Genomic DNA, 22,454 nt, shown 5'->3' with positions numbered 1-22,454 from the left:
TCTCACAGTTTCTGTTGGTCAAGAGTCCAAGCTCGGCTTTGCCAGATCCTCTGCTCGGGTCTCACAAGGCTGCAGTCACGGTTCTGGCCTCCGCTATTATCTCACATGAGGCTTGGAGTCCTCTGAGACCCTCGGCTCCTAGAGGCTGCCCGCCATTCCTAACACATGGTTCTCTCCACCATGTTGGCTTCTTTAAGGCCAGTGGGCGTTGTCCCTGCTGTTTCCAATCTCCTTTAAAGGGCTTACCTCATTCAGCTCCTCCAGGATCATTTTCCTTTTGATTAAATTAAACTCAACTGATTAGAGGCTTTAATTACATATGCAATATCTCTTCATCGTCACCATATAAAGTCACCATGTAATTAAGGAGGTGGCATCTATGCTATTCATCGTTTCCTACGTACACTTAAGAGAAGGGCATTATGCAGAGCTATGGGCCGTCAGGCGGCATGGTAGCGTCACTTTTTAAAAACGTTCTATTCTCTTTAATAGATTTATTAGTCCTTCAAAAATTCTAAATGGTTCTTAGGGATTCTCTTAAAACTTCTGCGTGATCACCTAGAACAGGATCCCATGATAATCTGGAGACTCAACTAGTACTAGTTGCATGAATTAATCTCTTCATTTCCCATATCCTTTATGGTGTCTGGCAAGATTAGGTGGCCAGTAAGGATTTGATGACATCTTAGAAAGGGAGAACTAATGTAGTCATCGCCTTCTATTTGCATAAGTAAGACACTAAGTTTTGAGGAGATACCTATACTTGGTTCCTGAGATAGACCCCCATACCATTAGATCATAAAAGCAATATTAAAGAATTATAATAATGCTTTTAACATTTGAGAAAATAATTAATTAATTATAACAATACTCATTTCTCTAACCGTTATATTAGTTAGGGTGAGTAAGCCGCCATAACAGAGAGTACCAAAAGTGTAATGTCTCAAACACAATATAAGGTTAATTTTTTTCTCACTAACAGTCCAAGATAGGTGTTCTGAACAGACAGGCAAATTCTTTCCTCACTGTGATCCGGGAACTCGTCCTGTAGCTCCGCCACCTGCCAGGGTCTTGGTATCAAAATGCATCCAGTTGGAAGAACAGGATACAGGAGCCTAGCCTGGAAGTGGTCCCCATCACCTCAGCCCCCAACCCACTGGTGGGTCTAATCACATGGTCATACTTACCTGAAAAGAAGCCTAGCATACATAGCCCTTCTGGATACCTCGCTGTATTTTTCAACTTCATTACTAAAATTATCTCTGAATCTTAGCATATTATCCTTGCTTGCTTTGGGCTCAGGTGACTTGTGATGAATAAACGTTTTTTATTATACAGTCATATTCATTACAATTATAAAGTCTTTATTTGTTTAATTTTTATTGGAATACAGTTGATTTACAAGATTTGTGTTCATTTCAGGTGTGCAGCAAGGTGAATCAGTCATACATATACATATATCCACTCTTTTTTAGATTCCTTTCCCATATAGGTCATTACAGAGTATTGAGTAGAGTTCCCTGTGCTATACAGTAGGTCCTTATTAGTTATCTATTTTATACATAGTAGTGTGTATATGTCAGTCCCAGTCTCCCAGTTTATCCCTCTCCCCCTTCCCCCCCCCCCGGTAAACATAAGTTTATAAGTCTTTAATTTAGAGTTGGCTTTATAAATTCTTGAGTTTAGTTTTCTCATTTTACACAGAGAAAGACCTCAAAAGGTTAATTTTGTTCAATGTGTTCTCTTTCTGTTACGTCTATAAGCTAAACTTTTTTAGGTTTTAATGGCCCAGTATAAATAATTCATCCTTACTTTTGAGGAGCTTAAAATACAGTCTTGGTTAAATGACTTTCCCAAGGTCAGGAGGCAAGTAAATTGCAGAAACTGGCTTTCGATACAGGTTTCATAAATTGTGTTTCACCACAGCAATTAGTACAGTCTTCAGTCAATGACAGGCTCCTATTTTATCTCTGATCCAAGCAAGACACAGAATTGGATGCCTTATCTTTTTGACAAGGGAAGATAAGTGACAAAATATCCCAGGATCAATTTGGATTATTTGCTAACGTATTTAAATGAGTCATATCAATGTTGGGTTTATTTAATTTTTCAAAGAATTATTCAAATATAACTAGATATTAAGTTATTGTCTAATTAAAGTATTTTAAGATGCAAGAATTAATTTAAAATATCATAGTGTAATTCTCTTTGAAATATTTCCTTTAATCCACACTAATGTATCAAGGATAAGTTTCTCGAGCACATTTTCTCAACACACTGATTTTTGCATTGCTTTAAAAAATATGTCACCAATAATATGAGAAGCAAAATAATGGCCACCAAAGAGATGTCATGTCCTAATCCCTGGAACCTATGAATATATTACCTTACACGGAAAAGGGGACTTTTCAGACGTAATTTTGGTAGAGAATATTGCGACGGAGACATTGTCCCGTATTATCTTGGTTTATCCAATGAAATCACATGAGTCCTTAAAAGCAGAGAACCTTTCCAGGCTCGGGTGAGTGAATGAGAGAGAAAGAAATTATAGGGACTGTGTGACCATGGAAGCAGGGCAGAGATGCCTAGGTGCTGGCTTTGAGGATGGAGGAGGGGGTCATGAGATACGGAATGCAAGCAGCCTCTGTAAGCTGGAAAGGGTGAAGAAATGGGAATGCAGCCTGCTGACATCTTGAGTTCAGCTCCGTGAGAACGGTTGTAGACTTCTGACCAACAGAACCGTAATATAACAAATTTGTGCTGCGTTAAGCCACCAAGTTGGCAGTAATTTTTACATTCCTGCAACAGGAAACTAATGCAGGTGTTGGTATCTGAAGATGAAGCGCCAGTATAAAGTACCAAATATGTAATTATTTATAAATAAATGTAGATCCAAAGGTATCATGTAACAATGTGGGGTTTTCCCATCTGCCTTCTGCCATGATTTCTGAGTGAAAAAGCAAGGAGTGAAGTTCCAAAATCTTTTTATAAAACACTGGGTACTCCAGTGGAAACAGGAGGAGCAGGAAAAGGTCTCTCCTCTGCTGTCTTAGTAGAAAACACCTTACACGGTACATACATAGAGGATGAAGGAAAGCAGTTACTCTTCAGGAGCTGAGCTCTTCTTGAGAATCTTCTTGAGTTTCTACGGACACCCCCCTCCATTCCGGAAGAGGAAGTAACCGTAGTTCATCTCAGCAGACATTCTTTCCAACAGAGGAAACCTCTCTCAAGTTTTCCGCTTTAGACAGTTTTACATCACTGAGAATTTATTTGATAATTACAATCAGAGTTTAGGATGGGGTTTGCTATAACAGCGGTTTTCCTGCACCAGTGAAATAGTATCAGGTTTCTACAAAGTCATAAACATTGTCTCTATGTGTAGATTACCTCTGTCCAGATCTGTATTCATGATCGATTTGATTAACTGAAGTTAGAGAAAAAAGATCGTGATTATGCTCAAAAAGCTGAAAAATGCTTGTTGCTCTTGTTTGTTTTTTATTTATTCAGTTATTGGAGTTTTTATAACATCATTTCAATTGAGTAAGAACTTAACTACAGCCTGGTATTAAGGAGAATGTATTATTTATGCAAACATAGAAACTAAAAATACACTAAATGGAAATACAAGTTGAAAGTTCTGTAGAAGGAGAAACTAATTGTTCTGTTATGAAATATCTGTTAGTGACAAAAATGCTTTTCAGAAAAAACTATTTCTATATTTCAATGGCTTATTTATTTTCACAATGGTCCTGTAGTCACTGGTGTTTATCAGAATGGGAAATTAGGCCAAGCCTCACTATAAGCTCTCTAAATTTTTAGTAATTTGATTCCCTTCATAAACTTCTTGTATATGTGGAACTTATTGGTTTTTTTCCTCTGAAATTATGTAGTAGAAAAAAATTGTAATGTCAGCATAGCAATGAAATTAAAATGGATTGTAAGAAATGTGATTTGATTTGATTGCTTCCATATTAATTTCAAATACACATTAGCTTAGTCTACTAAAACACGTTCCGTTGATCCCCACAGAATCCTCCACAATCCTACCTACGATGTCCTATTTGCATGCATATTTTTGACAGCAAAATTCCACTACATCTCTGCTACAGTAATACATATTTAAAGAAATACTTATATTGAAATAAAGTATCAATGAAACCCCCAGGCCTGAATATTTATAACCTGTAACTATTAACAGATCTTTTAGTTTATAATGATGCCTTAAGACTTATAACCTTTTCAACCAACCATTCTGATGAGAGTTTCCTTTCTCCATAGACATTTATTTATCAGCAAAGGTGTTTGTTAAGCGACAAACGGGATTTCACTTCTCACAACCAGTCCTCATGACGTGTCCTCCTGTTTCTGTGGCTGCAACCATGACACGTCCTGGGTGCTGTCACTGTGGGCTTGAGCACATTTTAATCTCACCACCAAAATGAGATTTGGCAAATTGCTTGAGACGTTGATTCAGCAATACAAAAGCAAGTATTGAAATTTAATTGAAAAACATGGATTAATTAATTTGTGTCGTGAAAACTTCAGCCGTAGGAGGACTGTATTTAGACTCAGGCAGGGACACGTCCCCTGCGGAGAGGTGTCTTGGTTTGTGCTGTTTGCACCCCAGGCGTTTGCTCCCTCTGTCAGCCTCCCACTCTGAACATGGAGAGGTTCACAGAGACCAGTCAAGGTCACCTGCAAGCCGCTTCTTCCTGCAACTTTGAATCTGCATTCTCCTCAGCTCCTGTGCTCCCTGGGTCTCCTGTGCAGGATCGTTGGATCCTGTAGTTCCTACAAGTGGTGCCTCATTCCTTCCCCGACTCTTCATCTTACTAAAGGCGGAGACAGGCACCGAGCGCGTTCCCACTGAGTTGTCACTTAACGCTCCTGCATCTCTGTCCACATGCATGCGCGCACACACGCACACGCACACACACACACAATTTCAGTTCAGCTCCACCGTCCAAAATATCTCCACCGTGAGTCCTTCAGTAAAGCCAGGGCCCCCCGGGGCCCACGGGGGGGGGGGCATCTGAGGTCATGGTCAATCTCATCTCATCATCAGCTATTCTCTCCAGACCACCTTCTCCAGCTGCCTGGCCTCTCAGCCCCCAGGTGGTCCTGCAGGCGCCTGCATTCCCGGGGTGCCTTGGTGGTCCCTCTGTCTCCACGCTCTGCCCTCTGGCAGATTCTCTGCTCCTCCACACCTGTCCTCAAATGTCCCCTCTGGGAGACCCTGTGGTCAGTCACCCTGTGGGAAATGCCAGCCCCCTCGCAGCACTTCCCGTCTTCCCTTCCCTGACTCATTTACCTCATTTCCCTTGCAGTCCCTTGCTCTATAACGTAACAAATGTTTTACTTTTTTCTATTTTATTCTCAGTCCTCCAAAGTGCAATCTAAGTTGTACTACTGCATTGTGTATTCAGTTCACTGCTGTTTCCCAGATGTTTATGACAGAGGCTTGAACGAATTACTGCAATTTTGGAGTGGGGAAAGGAAAAAGGCACAGGTTACAATCAGATGAAAATGTTACCTTTATACACAGAAGCTTTGCATGCCTTTATATCTGCTATATCTCTTGGCAAATATGTATATATATAATTCACAAATACATATGGAAAACAGTATATATGTATTCATATATGTATATATATTGTTTTCCTCTTGAATTGTGAACGTATACACATATATGTGTGTATGTATATGTATATATATAGAGAGAGAGAGAGAGAAAGAGAGAGTTTTCCTCTTTAATTGTGAATCACGGTGGCCCAGATTTACTTTATAATTGTCAGATAAAAGCCGGCCTAAGGAGAGCAACGTGGTTCGGGTGACACCGACAGGTCGGCAGAAAGCAGGCCCCAGCCTTGTCCGCGCCCCCGGTGCCCTGCCTCTACCCGCTCCCTCGTGCTGGCACTGGGGTCCCTTTCCCCTTGCCTGATCGCTTCCCTCCAAAGCACCCTGGCAGAGAGCCCCAAGCTGCTAAATTTCCATGTCTTGCAAGAAGCCCCTGTAGCCAGCGCTTTGCGGTGACAAATGCGAGCGCCGGCCGTGGTCCCCGTGCGAGGGGCCCGGCGCTGCTCCAGAACCGCTGGCTCGGCAGAGGGTTTCAGGGAAGCGGCTGCAGGCGGGAGAGGAGCCGGGTTTTTGCAGCCGATCTAAACGTGACAAAAGTTCACCTGTCAACTCGCCATCAAGCCAGTGCCCTTCCCCACGGTGAGCAGTACTTCTTAACGCTTCTGCCTGACCACTCAGGGGACATCTAGCTCATTTTGCAACTTTTTTTTTTTTCCATTTAAAGCTCTCCTTGAAATTCATTTTTTTAAATGTCTCCTAAAGGAACATTAACACAGCAAACGTTTTGTAAGAGCCGCCACAAACATAAGATCACCTGGTGGGACGTTCCTCAGACGGCAGGCCCCGACGGTAGCAGCGCGGCCCGGAGAGGGGTCTTCCCGGGAAAAGTGCCCGAGGCCTTGGCTGTTGCCCTGTGGGTGGGCGGCGGACCGGCCTCGCTCCCAGGGGGAGGGTGGCCTTGAGGCCACAGAACATCAAGGCTGTGACGGGACATAGTCTGGCCCGTTTCTTAAGCAAAATGGCCTCAGGTGCTGGGAGGGTGTCGCTGAGCAGGTGAACAAGGGGCGGAGGAGACAGGGGGCACCCGTAGTAGAAGGCGGGGGGCCCGGTCCAGGCTCCCCCCCAGAAGATGCTGAGGGGAAACTCCGGTGAGGTGGCCATGGTTGCCATGGCCACATAGCGTCATCAGAGCAGACACGCTCGCGTCACAGTCTGCTGGAAACAAGATCAGGAGCAGACGTGGTTCTTAGGTGCCCTGCATGCTGCAGTCTGAAATAAAGGCCGGTGGATCGTAGAGGTGGTTGTGATTTGGGAGACACGCATCTCTGCTCCTTTGATTCAGGGATTTTTTTAAATATATAAATTTATTTATTTTATTTATTTATTTTTGGCTGCATTGGGTCTTCGTCGCTGCGCGTGGGCTTTCTCTAGTTGCGGCGAGCGGGGGCTACTCTTCTTTATGGTGCGCGGGCTTCTAATTGCGGTGGCTTCTCTTGTTGCGGAGCACGGGCTCTAGGTATGCAGGCTTCAGTAGTTGTGGCTTGTGGGCTCAGTAGTTGTGGCTCGCAGGCTCTAGAGTGCAGGCTCAGTAGTTGTGGCGCATGGGCTTAAATGCTCCACGGCATGTGGGATCTTCCCGGACCAGGGCTCGAACCCGTGTCCCCTGCATTGGCAGGCAGATTCTTAACCACTGGGCCACCAGGGAAGCCCTGATTCAGGGATTTGAGATGAATTCTGAAGGTCTGCAGGGGGAGGAGTACCGCAAGGATTCTTATTCTCTGGCCTCTGTATCCACCTTCGATCACTGTGACCTCGGGAAGCATCTGTTACTCCACCTGCTTTTAGTTGTAACGTTTAGACTTCTGCTAATCAGCTGTGTACACCCACGTACACACACTCAAGGGGTCGAAAAATGGTCTACCCCTTGAGCAAAGAAATGCAACTGATTGTTATGCTGATTCGTATGCAGTGTTAAATTCACTTAATTCTGTGCTCCTCTCTTCAGCTCTATGTAAACTTCTACACGTCTTGATACTGAGCTGAAGTGTCAGCTCTTCTGTTTTTATTTCTAGGTGTGTGTCTTATTATTTTGTAATTTCCAGTTATCTGATACAATTTTTGAACTAGTCATCTAAATTTTGAGGATACTGAGTATAGAAGTTTTAAACTCTGAATCTGGTACATCCACAATCTGAATCTTCTATGCATGTGTGCTTCCCCTATTGTCTTTTCTCTCCTGATTTTCTGAATTCTATTTAATTTTGCCTCCTTATATGGCTTCTCAATATTGCATAAAGAGTAGACGTTGCATGTAAAAATCATATTATGTGACTTGAGGCTCCAGAGGATGTTATCTTCCTTCAGAGAGTGTTACTTTTATTTCTGGCAAAATAAAATCAGAAGTACAATTTAACCCCAATCAGGATTGAGTGCTTGCAAACGAGGCTCCCATCTTTATGAGGCCTGGCCTGTTACTCATTTATGTTTACTCTTATGTTGTATCCTGCTGAGTTTTTTCTTGGAAGGAACTGAAATCCGACATGTGTGACTTAAATCTTGAATCTACTGAGACCCACCATTTCAGTCCCCAGGAACCAGCTCACAAGGGACAGACCCTGAAGCCGGGAAGTGACCCTGAAAGGGTCCTCACCCATCTGAGCTTTCCTTCCACTAGGAGCTGGGCTGCTTACGTCTTTGTGCCTTGATAACACTGAAATATCTTCTAAAATGGTTTTATCCGCATTTTAGGTTTTTTGCCTCTTTTATTCCAGCTGTTCCTGGGAGTGGGATGGGTCTTCAACAAGCTTGTCCACCACTGTTGTGTTTGGAAATACCCTGTTCACCAAGAACCCTGCATTTCTTTTTCTCTTTCAAGTACAGTTGACCTTGAACAACATGGGGTTAGGGGTGCCAACCCCCTCTCCGTGGAAAATCTGCATATAGCTTTACAGTCGGCCCTCTGTAGCCAAGTTTCCTCCATATACGCGGTTCCACAAGTGCGGATTCAAGCAACTAGAATCATGTAGTCTTGTAATATTTACCGTTGAAAACAATCCACATATAAGTGGACCTTCACAGTTCAATGCACGTTGTTCAAGGGTCAGCAGTACTAGAATACTTTCCTTATGGCTTCTTCTGTCCTAAGTAACAAACACCGTTCTCAGTAATACACAGCCTCACCAGCTGTTGGGATTCTAACATAATCAGATGGTTTACTCCCTGACTTAGCGATAAATATGTCAGAAATCGAGGCAGCATCAGCATCTGCCGGAGGGTTTGCTAAGATACAGAGTGCTGGGCCCCAGCCCCATGGTTTCTGACTAAGCAGGTCTGGGATAGGGCATGAGACTGTGCATTCCTAACAGGTTCCCAGAGGACACTGATACCGAGGGACCGAGGGCCACACTAGCCCAGGGAGATCAGATAAGTCTGTCTGTCTTCACTTTGGCTGAGAAAAAGTTAAAGACAAATTAGTGGACCCATGTTAAGAAATGTGAAGGATTTCGTGTGCTATGATAATTTTGCTTCAAGAATTTACCATTTGCTTCCATTTTATTCTTTATTAGAATATGTTGTTACATGGCATATTGTATCTTCTAAAGTACATCCCCCTCCCTTGTGCCCCCCCCAAAAAAACTTTGGATACATATATAAAAAGAATTGTTAGGGACTTCCCTGGCGGTCCAGTGGTTAAGACTTCGCACTCCCTCTGCAGGGGGCACAGGTTCTATCCCTGGTCTGGAAACTAAGATCCCGCATGCTGCCTGGTGCAGCCAAAAAAAAAAAATTATTATTAAATGTTGCCAATTCCAATCAAAATCTCAGCAAGGTATTGTGTGGATATTGACAAACTGCTTCTGAAGTCTCTATGAAGAAGCAAAAGACCCAGAATGGCCAACATAATACTGGAGATTAACTCATTCAGAGGACTAACACTCACTGACTTCAAATTTTACTTTGAAGCTACAGTGAACAAGGCAGTGTGGTACTGGTGAAAGAATAAACAAGTAGATCAATGGAGCAGAGTAGAGAGCCCAGAAATAGAACCACACATTTATAGTCAACTGATCTTTGGCAAAGGAGCAAAGGCAATACAGTGGAGAAAAGGTAGTCTTTTCAACAAATGGTGCTGGAACAACTGGACATCCACATGCAAAAAAAAAAAAAAAAAAGACCTAGACACAGACCTTACATCCTTCACAAAAATTAACTCTAAATGGATCACAGACCCAAATGTAAAATGCAAAACCATAAAACCTCTAGAAGACAACATAGGAGAAAATCAAGATGACCTTGGATATGGTGATGACATTTTAGAGGCAGCACCGAAGGCAGGATCTGTGAAAGAAATCATTGCTAAACTGAACTTCATTAAAAGAAAAACCTTTGCTCTGCAAAAGACACTATCAATAGGATGAGAAGACAAGCCACCGTTTTGGGAGAAAATATTTGCAGAACACATATCTGATATAGGACTGTTATCCAAAATATACAAAGAACTTTTGAAATTCAACAATAAGAAAACAAACAACTTAAAAGTGGGCCAAAGACATTAATAGATACCTTACTAAAGAAGATATACAGATGGCAAGTAAACATATGAAAATATGGCCCCCATCAGATGTCATCAGGAAAATGCAAACTAAAACAACAAGATACCACTACACACCTATTACAATGGCCAAATCCAGAGCACTGACAGCACCGAACGCTGGTGAGGGTGTGGAGCAACAGGAACTCTCATCCACTGCTGGTGGGAATGCAAATGGTGCGGCCACTTTGGAAGACAGTTGGGTTGTGTCTCACAAAACTAAGTATACTTTTACCGTACATTTCAGCAATCACACTTCTTGGTATTTACCTAAATTAGTTGAAAACCTATGTCCACACAAAAAGCTGTACATTGCTGTGTACAGCACTTTTATCATGATAGCCCAAACTTGAAAGCAACCAAGTTGGTTTTCTGTGGGTGAAAGGATAAGTAACCTGTGGTACATCCAGACAGTAGGATGCTAGTCAGTGATAAAATGAAATGAGCCATCCAGCCATGAAAGACATGGAAGAAACTTAGATGTGTATCACTAAGTGAAGGAAGTCAATCTGAAAAAGCTACATACGGTTTGATTCTAACTATATGCCATTCTGGAAAAAGCAAAATTATGGAGAGAGTAAAGAGATCATTGGTTTCTAGGGGTTGAGTAGGGAGGGATGAATAGGCCGAGCACAAGGGTTTTAGGGCAGTGAAATTATTCTGTATGATGCCGTAGTGGTAGATACGTGTCCCTACACATTTGTTAACGCCTACAGAATGTACAACACCAAGAGCAAACCTTAACGTAAGCCATGGACTTTGGGCGATAATATGTGTCTGCGTAGGATCAGCAGTTGTAACAAGTGTGCCGTCTGGTGGGGGGACGCTGATAGTGGGCGGAGGCACACAGGCTGTAGGTGTCAGGGCAGGAGGTCTGCAGGAAGTCTCTGTCCCGTCCACTCAGTGATGCTGGGAACCTAAAACTGCTCTAAAAAGTAAAGTCTATTTAAAACAAGAAAAAATAATGTACAATAAAATGATCAAAATTTAAAGAATAAAATGTTGCTGTGCAGCACAGGCTTCACGTATTGGGTGTGTTTTCACATGTAGCTTAAAAACGTTTATGCAAATCAAAACCCGCAGTGAGATATCACCTCACACTTGTTATAATGGCCGAAATCAAAAGATAAGAGATAAGTATTGATGAGGGTGTGGAGAACAAGGAACCCTCCTACACTGTTGGTGGGAATGTAAACGGGTGCAGCCACTATGGTAAACAGTATGGAGGTTCCTCAAAAAACTAAAAATAGAACTACCATGTGATCCAGCAATGCCACATCTGGGTATATTTTCAAAGGAAATGAAAACAGGATCTTGAAGAGATATCTGCCCTCCCATATCATTGTGGTGTTATTTACAATAGCCAAGATATTGAAAAAAACTGTTAATAGATGAATGGATAAAGAAAATGTGAGTTTATATATATATATATATATTATATATATATATATACACACACACACACACACACACACACATATACATATGTACACACATATATGTGGAATATTATTTAGCCATGAAAACGAAGGAAATCCTGCCATGGATGAAGCTTGAGGGCATTATGCTAAAAGAGAAAGATAAATAGTGCACCGTATCACTTATATGTGGAATAAAAAAAAAAAAATAAAGTCAAGCTCATAGATATATAGGGTAGAAAATGATTTCCAGCAGCTGGGGGGGTGAAGGAAATGGGGAGAGATTGGTATAAGGGTGCAAACTTTCATGTATAAGATAAACAAGATCTGAGGACCTAATGTATACATGGTGACTATGGTTGATAACACAGTATTGTATATTTAAAATTTGCTAAGAGATTAGAACTTAAATGTCCTCACCAAACATTATATATATATATATATATATATATGTGTGTGTGTGTATATACATATATATAAGTAAATATGCGAGTTGATGGATATGTTGATTAACTAGATGGGAAGCATTCTTTCACAATATATATGTATATTAAATCACTTTAATATTTTACATTTTTAAAAAATCCCTTCCTAGCATGGGTATAGGGCTTTGGGGAATGTATAGGAAGGAATGGGTAAGGGTATGTTTGTTCAATTTGTAGTGTAATGACTCTATGAATGCTCATTCTTGGGCCTTCCCTGATACCCCCATTATTTTACAGCTCTTGTGACTGAGTGTGCCTGATCTCGTGTTCATTACTGAGTAAGTGGCATCAGTGTTGACTAAGAACTCTACAGGCTTTCCCCCTATGTCCAATGTCTGCCAGGGCTCCTTGAGGGTCAATCAGAGCGCCCGCTTAGGAGGCCCTGGGCCCCATAATTCAACATCTGTTCAAACCACATGCCTTGGAGGGTAGTGGCCAGGATCTGCCATTTCCATCCCCCTGCGGGGACTGTGCGGGATTCTCCCTTCCAGTGCCCCTTTTGTTTGGGGGTAGGCCATTAGGGTGCATTCTGCAGAACTGGAAGTTTTCTGGGTATCATCCCCAACCCGAAAACATTTAATCTTCCTATGTAGTACACCCTGGCCCCAATACCAGCTGCGAGATGGAGAAAGTTGGCCCGTCAATGGGTCTCTAAATTATAACACCATTATTTTATTACCCAGATTCTATTTTTATTTCCTGGGAATTGTTAATGGGCTTTGCTGGTGACAGTTTGCAGTTTGAATTTTTAAAATATTACTTGTCTTGGGCTTCCCTGGTGGCACAGTGGTTGAGAGTCTGCCTGCTAATGCAGGGGACACGGGTTCGAGCCCTGGCCTGGGAAGATCCCACATGCCGCAGAGCGGCTGGGCCCGTGAGCCACAACTGCTGAGCCTGCGCGTCTGGAGCCTGTGCTCTGCAACGAGAGAGGCCGCGACGGTGAGAGGCCCGCGCATCGCGATGAAGAGTGGCCCCCGCTTGCCACAACTGGAGAAAGCCCTCGCACAGAAACGAAGACCCAACACAGCCAAAATCAATCAATCAATCAATCAATCAAACATACGCATCTGATTCAAGATCCTCATTAAAAATATATATATATATTACTTGTCTTGGTTACTGAGTGTTTTTGGTGCATTCAAGTAGAATGCCTCATTCGCCTTGCCCTGGTCCTTATTTTACATTTTTATTTGTCAATTTATACCTCAATAAAGCTGAAAAAATAGGCAAGTCTTCGAAATATGTATCTGAAAAGTGTGTGATACATGGTTGGCAGTTCGCTTGTCATTTCATAGGTATAGGAAACTATTTTCTTTTAATTCTACTTGTTTCTAAAATATTCTATTTGAAATATCCTTGTGCCTATACTGCTCATTTGTTTCTTTTTTAAAAATAAGTGATACAGTGTTTCTTTAGAGTTATTATTTGCTGTGACAAGTGTAGGATGAATTTTCTGAAAATGCATTATGTCTCCTCAACCATATAATCATTTCACAGGAGTCAAGGTAATGATGAGAAACAGCAAGTGCCTTTTGGTCTTTCTGCAGAACTGAGAACAACCCTTTTCCTTGGCATAGACAGTGATTAGGCCGATCTTTGGCCTGGAGAGCAAGCATGAAGAAATATCCCTTATAGATCCGATGATCCCATTTTTATTAGTTACATCTTCAGCTCATTCCTCCAAACTACACTCAGCTCAAACTAATAAAATTGTATTTAAAGATAATTCTTGAAAAATATCAGTATATCATTCTTAATATTTCAGCTTCCAGCAAATTATAGAGCTGGGAAGAGACAGCAAACTCAAATTTCACAGTCTTAGGAAGCTCAAATATTTCCTTCTCATGATTATGTACACCACTTTAATCTCTTTTTTCCTCTTGCCAATGCAGAGAAGTCATAAACACAGAGAAACTGTAAGTTTTATCAAATTGAATTAAAATGAAAGACTGACTTAATTGAGAAATAATATAATGATTAAGTTGATATAATTCATAACTAAAATTTTATATCATTGCAATGGGCCCAGAATGACAGGGCGATTTAACCCTGTCATTCGTTGGAAGACTTTCTTCCTATAAAACTCACAAAACTCTATTATTTTTAAGTTGAGTTTGTTATAAAACCGTTATTAATAATACACAGTGTGTGCTGTTTTAAAAATGGGATTTTATAAAATATAATACATGTATAGAAAGTTCATAAAACATAGATGTATAGCTTGATTATTCAAAAGCCAAACCCCTGTGTAACCACAATCTGGGTCAAGAAAAGTGGGTTGTTTCCAGCTTAGATTCTGTCTCCCCCTCTGTATTCTTCCCCACGCACAACTGGCTTGCAGGCTGCTAGAGTAACTACTATCCTGACCATTTGTCTTTTTTACTGAAGTACTTTTTATTCCAAGAATGCATTCCAAAACACAACTATAGTTTATCTTAATCAAATCATATATATATATATTTGGTATAGGTTTTATATATATATGTGTATATATATATATGTATATATATATATATATATATGGTTGTATATCTCCTTTCATTCAACACTGTGTTCTGTGAGGTTCACTTCTGTTGTTCCATGTAACTATAACGTACTCATTTTCCTTGCTGTATACTGCTCCTTTATGATATCACAATTTGTTACTATATTCATCTACAGAATGTATCGGAGGGTACATGGTTTATTTTAAGCCATTTGTACATGGCTGGGACTAAGAATAATGTTACAAGGAACATCCTTGCCATGTGCCTCGGGGCACAGGTATACACACTGGGTTGAGTTTATATTAGAAGTGAAGGATCAAAGCCTCACCAGCTGTCAGAAATGCATAATGGTTTAAAACCGTGATGGTTTCAGGTCTTACATTTAAGCATCTAATTCATTTTGAACTGATTTTTTATACTGTGTAAGATAATGGTCCAATTTCATTCTTCTGCAGGTGGATATTAAGTTTTCCCAACACCATTTACTGAAGAGACTGTCCGTCCCCCATTGTGTGTTCTTGGCACCTTTGTCAAAGATCTGTGGACCATATATGCATGGGTTTATTTCTGTATTTTCTGTTCTGTTCCATTGGTCTACATCTGCCTTTAGGCCAGTATCTTACTCCTTTGATTACTGCTATTTTGTAATACATTTTAAAATCAGCACATGCAATGCCTCTAGGTTGTTCTTCTTACTCAGTATTGATGTGGCTATTCAGGGTCTTTTGTGGTACCCTGTGAATTTTAGGATGATCTTCCTGCTTCTGTAAAGAAAGCCGTATGGATTTTGATAGGGATTGCATTGCATTGGTAGGTCACTTTGGATATTATGGATATCTTAAAATACTAATTCTTCCAGTTCATAAACACAGATGTCTTTCTATTTATCTGTATCTTTAATTCCCTTCATTAATGCTTTATAATTTTCAGTGTACAAGTCTTTTACCTCTTTGGTTAAGTTTATTCCTAAGTGTTTTATCCTCTTGTTATTGTGAATGAGATTGTTTTCTTAATTTCATTCCAAGACTTGTGAATGAACTCCTTCAAATAAAGTTAAAAATAGCTAAAGGGAACAAAATTAAGGACCAATGTGCAAACCTAGATAGTAATGGAATAACTAAATTTAAAAAGAAATGAAAACAAGGAAAAACTTTGAATCACGTTTTAAAGCAGGTAAAATGTTCCCAAAGTTTAAAAATAGCATTTCTATGTTTTTTTTCCATTTCATGACCTAGTGTGTTCCATATATTTGTCATAAAAGATCTTAGCAAATGTTTTGAATAATCTGCTCAGTATTGCGTTTCTTTGAGGATTAAATCTGCTTTTGAAGGAAAAAGAAAAAAAGCAATTGTTTCTGTACAGTATGATAGCAAGATAGAGTAGACCATGTCTACTGGGTGTAGTGTTAATAGTCATTAATACCCACAAAGTTGTCTTTATGCTGCAAACAGGGACCAGTGCAACATGTTTATTTAACATTTTTGCTTCTCCCTGTCTAACTGCTATTTTTATTATCCAGATTATACAGCTGTCCCTTAGTACCTGCAGAGGACTGTTTCCAAAACCAAAACCTGCAGATGCTCAAGTGCCACAAACCCCTCTCCCATATCCGCGGGTTCCAATTTGCAAATTCAAACAACCGCGGATTGTGTACTGTGTTTACAATCCGCAGTTGGTTGAATCCGTCAGTGCGGAACCCTTAAATACTCAGGGCCGAATGTAATATATTAATTGTCACCATAAAATAAGACATTCACACTTTCTAAAGCAAAAGAATCTCAACCTAATTGTTGCTGAGGCAACAAACAGCACAACAGATATGTACATCTGCTTCCGAATAATTTTATATGTGATTCTGAGCTAATGGTAACACAACATTTAACTGCATTAACCTCCCTGTAATATTTCTCAGGTTGAGGATGACTTACGTGTAAATAGGAAGGTGTTTTGTTGGGGGTTTTTTCCCCCATGGAAAGCAAACACAAAGTTAGACTAGTGATACACTAGAAGTCAAAATATTTCTCTTCTCTGAATATATTTGTCAGTTGAAAGAAAGCAGGGCCCAGCTGCTGTGACTTTCAGACCTAATCCATCAGTATAAATATAGATACATAACATTATCCTAAATTTGGGTTAGCCCTATTAAATCATGAAAAGAATAATAATTTTGCTGCATATGAAATTCTAGGCTGGTTGTTGCTCTCATTTTATACACTGAAGTTTATGTTCCATGATATTCTGGCTTTCATTCTTTCTCTTGAGAAAACAGTTATCAACGTAATTGTTGGTTCCGTGAAGGTAACATGTTTGTTTGTTGATAAACATTGATGGAAACATATTATAAAATTTTATGAGTGGTTCACACTCATTTATTGAAGGTAAATCTGGTTAATATACATTTTGCATCAATTAAACTGATAATTTTATGAGAAAATTAAAATACCACAAAAGATACAAAAAAACCACATAAGCCACCTGAAATGAGGCGTTTTGGACCGGTAATCATGTTCCGTTTCCTTGCAGATTGTCTACATGGGCTGGTGTGAAACACGGGAACAAGACCCCCTCCAGGACCGCGTGTACTCGCCAACGTTCCTAGCCCTGAGGGGCTCGTGTCTTTATAAGTTTCTGGCGCCTCCAGTAAGTGTTTCTGTTCAACATTCCTTATTTTTCCCATATTATCACAACAGAGTGGCATCAGCTTAACAGTAACAAATGCTATATTACCAATATATTTTGAAAATAAGATACAGAAAAAAATAGAAAACAGTCCAAATGCTTCTGAGAATTTCTTGCTAAAGATATATGTTCTGGCATTAAACATTGGCTTTATAACCCTTGAAAAACCTAGAAGGCATCTCTGTTTCGACATTTATGACAGGCTGAATGTGTTTATCTACATGGCGCAGGTCTGCCTAAGTCAAGTCAGTGGTGTTTGTGCTAATCTGTTACATCCCATATCTCGTCATCAGGCTTCGTATTAAATATGTATGGCGATCTGCTGCACCTAACGTCTTGCCTTTGGAAACATGTACTTTACACAACAGTAGATTTTCAATGAATATTTATTGACTATAAGTATTAAATGCCAGACCACTCACTTACAGGTCTAATACTACATAGGGTCTTGGCATGATCAGGTTAGACTTGCTGTAATTTTGAGTATCTATGTCTACACAAAGTTCAAATCACCTGGAAGACAGGGGAAAAAAAATAAATATTTATACCTTGTACATTATTCCTACTCTGAATAATTTCTTATGACTGATACGTGTTTCAGGCACAAACAAGTGAAACAGCTTCACTGTGGTGTTTGGTGTTTCATGATGTTCAGAACATGGAGTGACTTCCTGATGTAAACTATATCTTTCTTAAAAATGAAAGCCAGCGTTGATATGGTATCTAGTATTCTTTGCGTGTAACAGGTGGTAAATGGAGAAAAAACTATTACATGTGTGAAATATGAACACTTAGTAGTTTCCATTTACAGTTACCCAAAATATTGGCTATATTCCCCATATAAAAAAATTAATCCCACCCCAAAAAAACAACACTTAGTATTTATGTAGAGAGAATGCACACACTACTTAAAACACATCAAGACACTGAGCAAAGGTAAACTGTTGCTTATAATATAAAACATCTGCTGAAAGAGGAATAGAAATGGTGTGAAACTTAGGAGAAAGGAAACAGAAACATTGTTGAAGGTCAAGGACGTCTAGGAGGAGAACCTCACAGCTTAGAGACGGCCTAGTGCACGTGTGAAGCTTCATGTGTGCACCATAGTGTATAATAAAGAGAAAAGCAGGGGCCATCTTTCTAAAACAAATGATGTATTAGTTTCTCATCTTTTCAAGGTGACCACGTGGGACTGGACCAGAGCAGAGAAAACGTTTTCAGTTTATGAGATTATGTGCAAGGTTCTCAAGGTAGGACCAGCAAGCAGTGATGATTGTAATGGCTTTTCCTCGGCCAGGAGGGGTTCTGGGCTAATAGGTAGTTCATGAAAACGAGTGATGCATGGATATGAAGGAAAATACAAGGTAAAGACAAAGAAAAGAAAAACACGTAAGAGAAAAGGTAGAGTGAAGAGAAATGCTCGGCTTCGATAATTCTGAAGCAGATTCCGAGGTGCTTCCATCTGGGGGGGGGGGGGCAGTGGAAACAGGAGGAAGCTTGTCAGGGGTCCTTTGAGGACGAAGTAGAAGGTCAACTGGAAATAGTCTGAGTTTAAACATCAATTATTACCATAGTCTTATTTGCTGTGTAAAATACAGGAGAGAAAGATTTGGATAAGACTTGGAATTAGAAAATACAGAAAATATAAAGGTATATGCAAAGAAAGGTATGTTTAAAATATGTTTAAATCTCATGGTTAGGTTGTCTCTCTGGGTGTGGAAACGAATATATAATTGTCATAAATCAATTAAATTTCTGTGCTGTACACAAGATTGTTGCAATGGAAAGTCACTGAGAATTCTGTAAAATTCCAAACAGTTTTTGTGGCCATTTTTAAGAATCAAAATGGGAATAATTTATAAAACCTAAATAATAATCTCGTTCCTTTCCAATCTGGGGTCTGTAGGGTTGGAAGTACTACAGAATGATATTAAATCCTAGTTAAGGTTGACCTCGTTTGTGTAACCAAGGAGAACTAAGTTCCTTGTGTTTTACGTCAGTTATTTCTCTTCCAGTTAGAGAATCAGTGGAGTAGAAAATGCTGGAACATTTACAACATAATGAATAGAATCAGAAGTGTCTGAAGGCAGAGAAACAAAGAAAATATGACTACCTCCAAAGTGTTCGTAATTTTTTCTTCCGTCCAGAAGAATCCTAGATTAAAGCTGACATTCACAAGAGCACAAGAGCTAAATAAAAACAGAGGTCATTGCTTGCCCCGCGCTGGGGATGCTTTTGGTTCTATTGTGGGACTAACGGTGGTGGAAAAACTCCGATACCCTTGAGTGTATTGTCAGCAAAGCAGTTCCGGCAACTCCTATAAGACATGCCAGCATCTGAAGAAAAGGAGATGGTACCCGGGTCCAGAGTAGCTACCAGAATAGCGAATGAGGTAGCTTTCTAATGGGATTTTATCTTTTTACCAAACAAAGAACTAGTGAAATTTAAAAAAAAGAATGAAAGAGATAAAGGAAACAAGGAAGGAAGGAAGGGAGGGAGGGAGGGAGGGAGAGAAAGAAAAGATAAAGAAAGAAACCCAGAAATTAACTACCCTAACAGTTTATTTGTCCACACCCTATCCATACATTAATACAACTTTTTCATAATAGTAATCCAGCCTGCATTTCTATATTGTTGTTTAGTCTTAAATTATTTCCAAGTAGCTACCTGGTCTTTATTTGGAACTTTCAAAAATAATGCAGTCTATAAGGACAAGTTTAAAGGAGAGACTAAGAATTATGCCCGGCTCCACATAAACACTCATTATTTTATTTCTCCTTTTTAAAATTATTGGTGCAAAGTTAGAATTTGGTTTGAATCTGCTTTTTCATATAATATGACTTGAGATTTTTATGTCAGTTAATATTCTTCAAAAAATATGACTTATTGTTTTATTTTATCTATCTCATCATTTGGCCGTATTTTTTGGCCAGTACCTGAGTTTTGCCATTTAGATACCTCCGCATTTGTTCTATCACACATATCACAACCGTCATTCTTTGATTTATTCAACAGATAATTGTTGAGTGTTGCTACTTACCAGGTTATCGGCTAAGCACTGAATAGCTGGAGACAAACGCAGAAAAAGCCCTGCTTTCACTGAGCTTACATTTTTCTTAGGGTGACACACATGTTTGGTTAAAGAGGCCAAAAAAAAAAAAAACCCAGCAAAGAATTGATCTTTGCCCACAAACTTTTGTTAACTTCCAAAGTATTTCCTTTAATCTAAATTCTGAATTTTGGACATCCTGGGTGGAAATATCCTGATATGGTCAAGAGGCTAGGTTTATGAATCTAAATTGTCTCTAGAAGAGCCATAATAATTTATACTGCTATCGTGAGTATCCGAAAGTGCCCACGTATTAGCACTCTGCCCAGAGTAAAATCAAACAGCCCGTCTCATTGGTCTTCCCATATAAAATTTGCTATAAGCCTATTAGTTGCTTTGGGAAAATTTTTACCTAGGTTATGAGACCTGGAGATATTTTCAGACACTGATTAATATATGCCTGCTGTCCCTTGTATGTATATAGGAAAGCTCTCTTCGTGAGGGCAGCGGGCACGTTCCATGCTTCCTGGATTTACACTTGACATACAGCGTTATCGGTTGAGGATTGTCTTTCACAAAGGGAAACTTGACGTAGCACAAGAGCAGAGGCATGGACGTAAGGCTCAGTGCGAAATGGATTCTTTTCCTGCATGCAGATCGGTGCCTGGAGGAGGGCTGGCTTCCCAAGGAGCCCAGACTCCGATGGTTGGGTCTGGGGAGCGAGTCGAAGGGGCACCTTGTGTAACCCAGTCACCCGTCCCACCACGTAAGAGTCCTGTGCAGCTGGGCGAGGGGCAGGCCTCTCTCTCCAGAAAGGGGTCCCTCACATAAGGCACATTTCAGTGATCTGGACCACGGAACATCTGGCCTCGGACCACTGATCAGGAAAACCCACTCTCTTCTGACCCAAAGCTACACCCATAACAACAAGAATGAAGCAGTAATAGTTACCCGGAATATATAGTTCACGTGCAGTGCCAGGTATTGTTCTAAGTGCTTATGTAATAATATATTTAATCTTTACTACACCACTGTGAGGCAGTTCCTATTATTCCCATTTTACAGATATGGAAACAGAGGCAAAGAATGTTTAAATAAATAACTCAAGGTCACACAGCTGGTAAAGTTCAGATCTAAAGATGTGAATCTTGCAGGCTGTCTCAAAAATCTGTGCCCATCAACGTTGTACTCTGGCTTCTTTCTCTCTCGGTATAAGCGTTGATAAATAGGAAAGAAACGCGAATGAGAAAGCCAGCCCGGCACCAAGGGGGAGAGCAAGGGTTCAGAATAAGGAACGTGGCAGTAAATGGCGACCTCACTTCCATGTGTTGCCCTTTGCCGATGTGTCAGGCTCTGTGGACTTGTCAACCTCTTCATCTGTTCAGTGGGGCGAAGAAAGCACAGGTTGTTGTGAAGATTTAGCAGTTCGTTCATTGGTTTGTGAATGCGTTTTTATTTATTAATTCATTTATCAAATATTCGTTGAGTATCATTCATGTGCCGATCGCCCCACGGGATACCAGGGATTCAGCACAACTGTACAGGCGCCTGAGCTCACAGAAAGCCCAGCTGATGAGGGGGTTTAGAAGGTCATTTGGAGGGAGGAGGCCCTAAACAGACTGAAACGTAGACGATCATGAAGGACTCAGCTGAGGAGGATGCGTGTGGGGAGGGTTAGGAGTGCGGCGAGCGGGCGGGAAGGGGGCATCCCGGGCTCGGGAGGGCATGTGTGAGCGCGCCCAGGTGTGCAAGCAGTGTGTGTCCTGCGCCGCAACTGAAAATGCTCAGCACCGCGGTGATGTGCTCGGGTAGGAGGTTTGCGCTGGCGTTCGGGTGGGAAGACGAGAATCAGGGCTGTGAGCCTTACCTGAGGGACGAAGGAGCGGCCCGGCAGGAGGGCGAGCGCGAGCGGAGGCAGGGCCGGCCGTCCTGTCTCCACGTGAGATGGGCCGGGCTCCGCGGAGGCGGCGGCCCCAGGGCTGCGGCGGGGATCCGGGCCGGAGAGGACCCGTCCCAGCAAGGGTCGGCGGCGGAAGGTGTCACAGAGGAGACGTTCCGGTCGGTCGCCGTGACCCTCGGGTCAGCCACGTGCCGCGGGGGCAGCCCCCGCCCCCTGCTCGTGCCCGTCTGCCTCTTTCTGCAGAGCCACTGCCCGAGCTCGGACCC

General features: G+C 41.0%; 1 protein-coding gene across 2 annotated transcripts in view; it reads left to right on the top strand.

The window, feature by feature from the left end:
• The window catches only part of SNTG1 (syntrophin gamma 1), a 471,471-nt gene that overhangs the window by 397,120 nt on the left and 51,897 nt on the right, over nt 1-22,454 (top strand). For both annotated transcript variants that reach the window (XM_057532135.1, XM_007168620.2), the window contains 2 exons: nt 17,084-17,200; nt 18,418-18,489. In XM_057532135.1, coding sequence (XP_057388118.1) covers nt 17,084-17,200; nt 18,418-18,489 — 189 coding nt within the window. The remainder of the gene's footprint in view (nt 1-17,083; nt 17,201-18,417; nt 18,490-22,454) is intronic.

This window comes from Balaenoptera acutorostrata, chromosome 17 (genome assembly GCF_949987535.1).
Source record: "Balaenoptera acutorostrata chromosome 17, mBalAcu1.1, whole genome shotgun sequence".
Lineage (NCBI taxonomy): Eukaryota > Metazoa > Chordata > Mammalia > Artiodactyla > Balaenopteridae > Balaenoptera > Balaenoptera acutorostrata.
The sequence above is the reverse complement of the archived record's forward strand: the minus strand, read 5'-3'. Positions and strand labels throughout refer to the sequence as shown.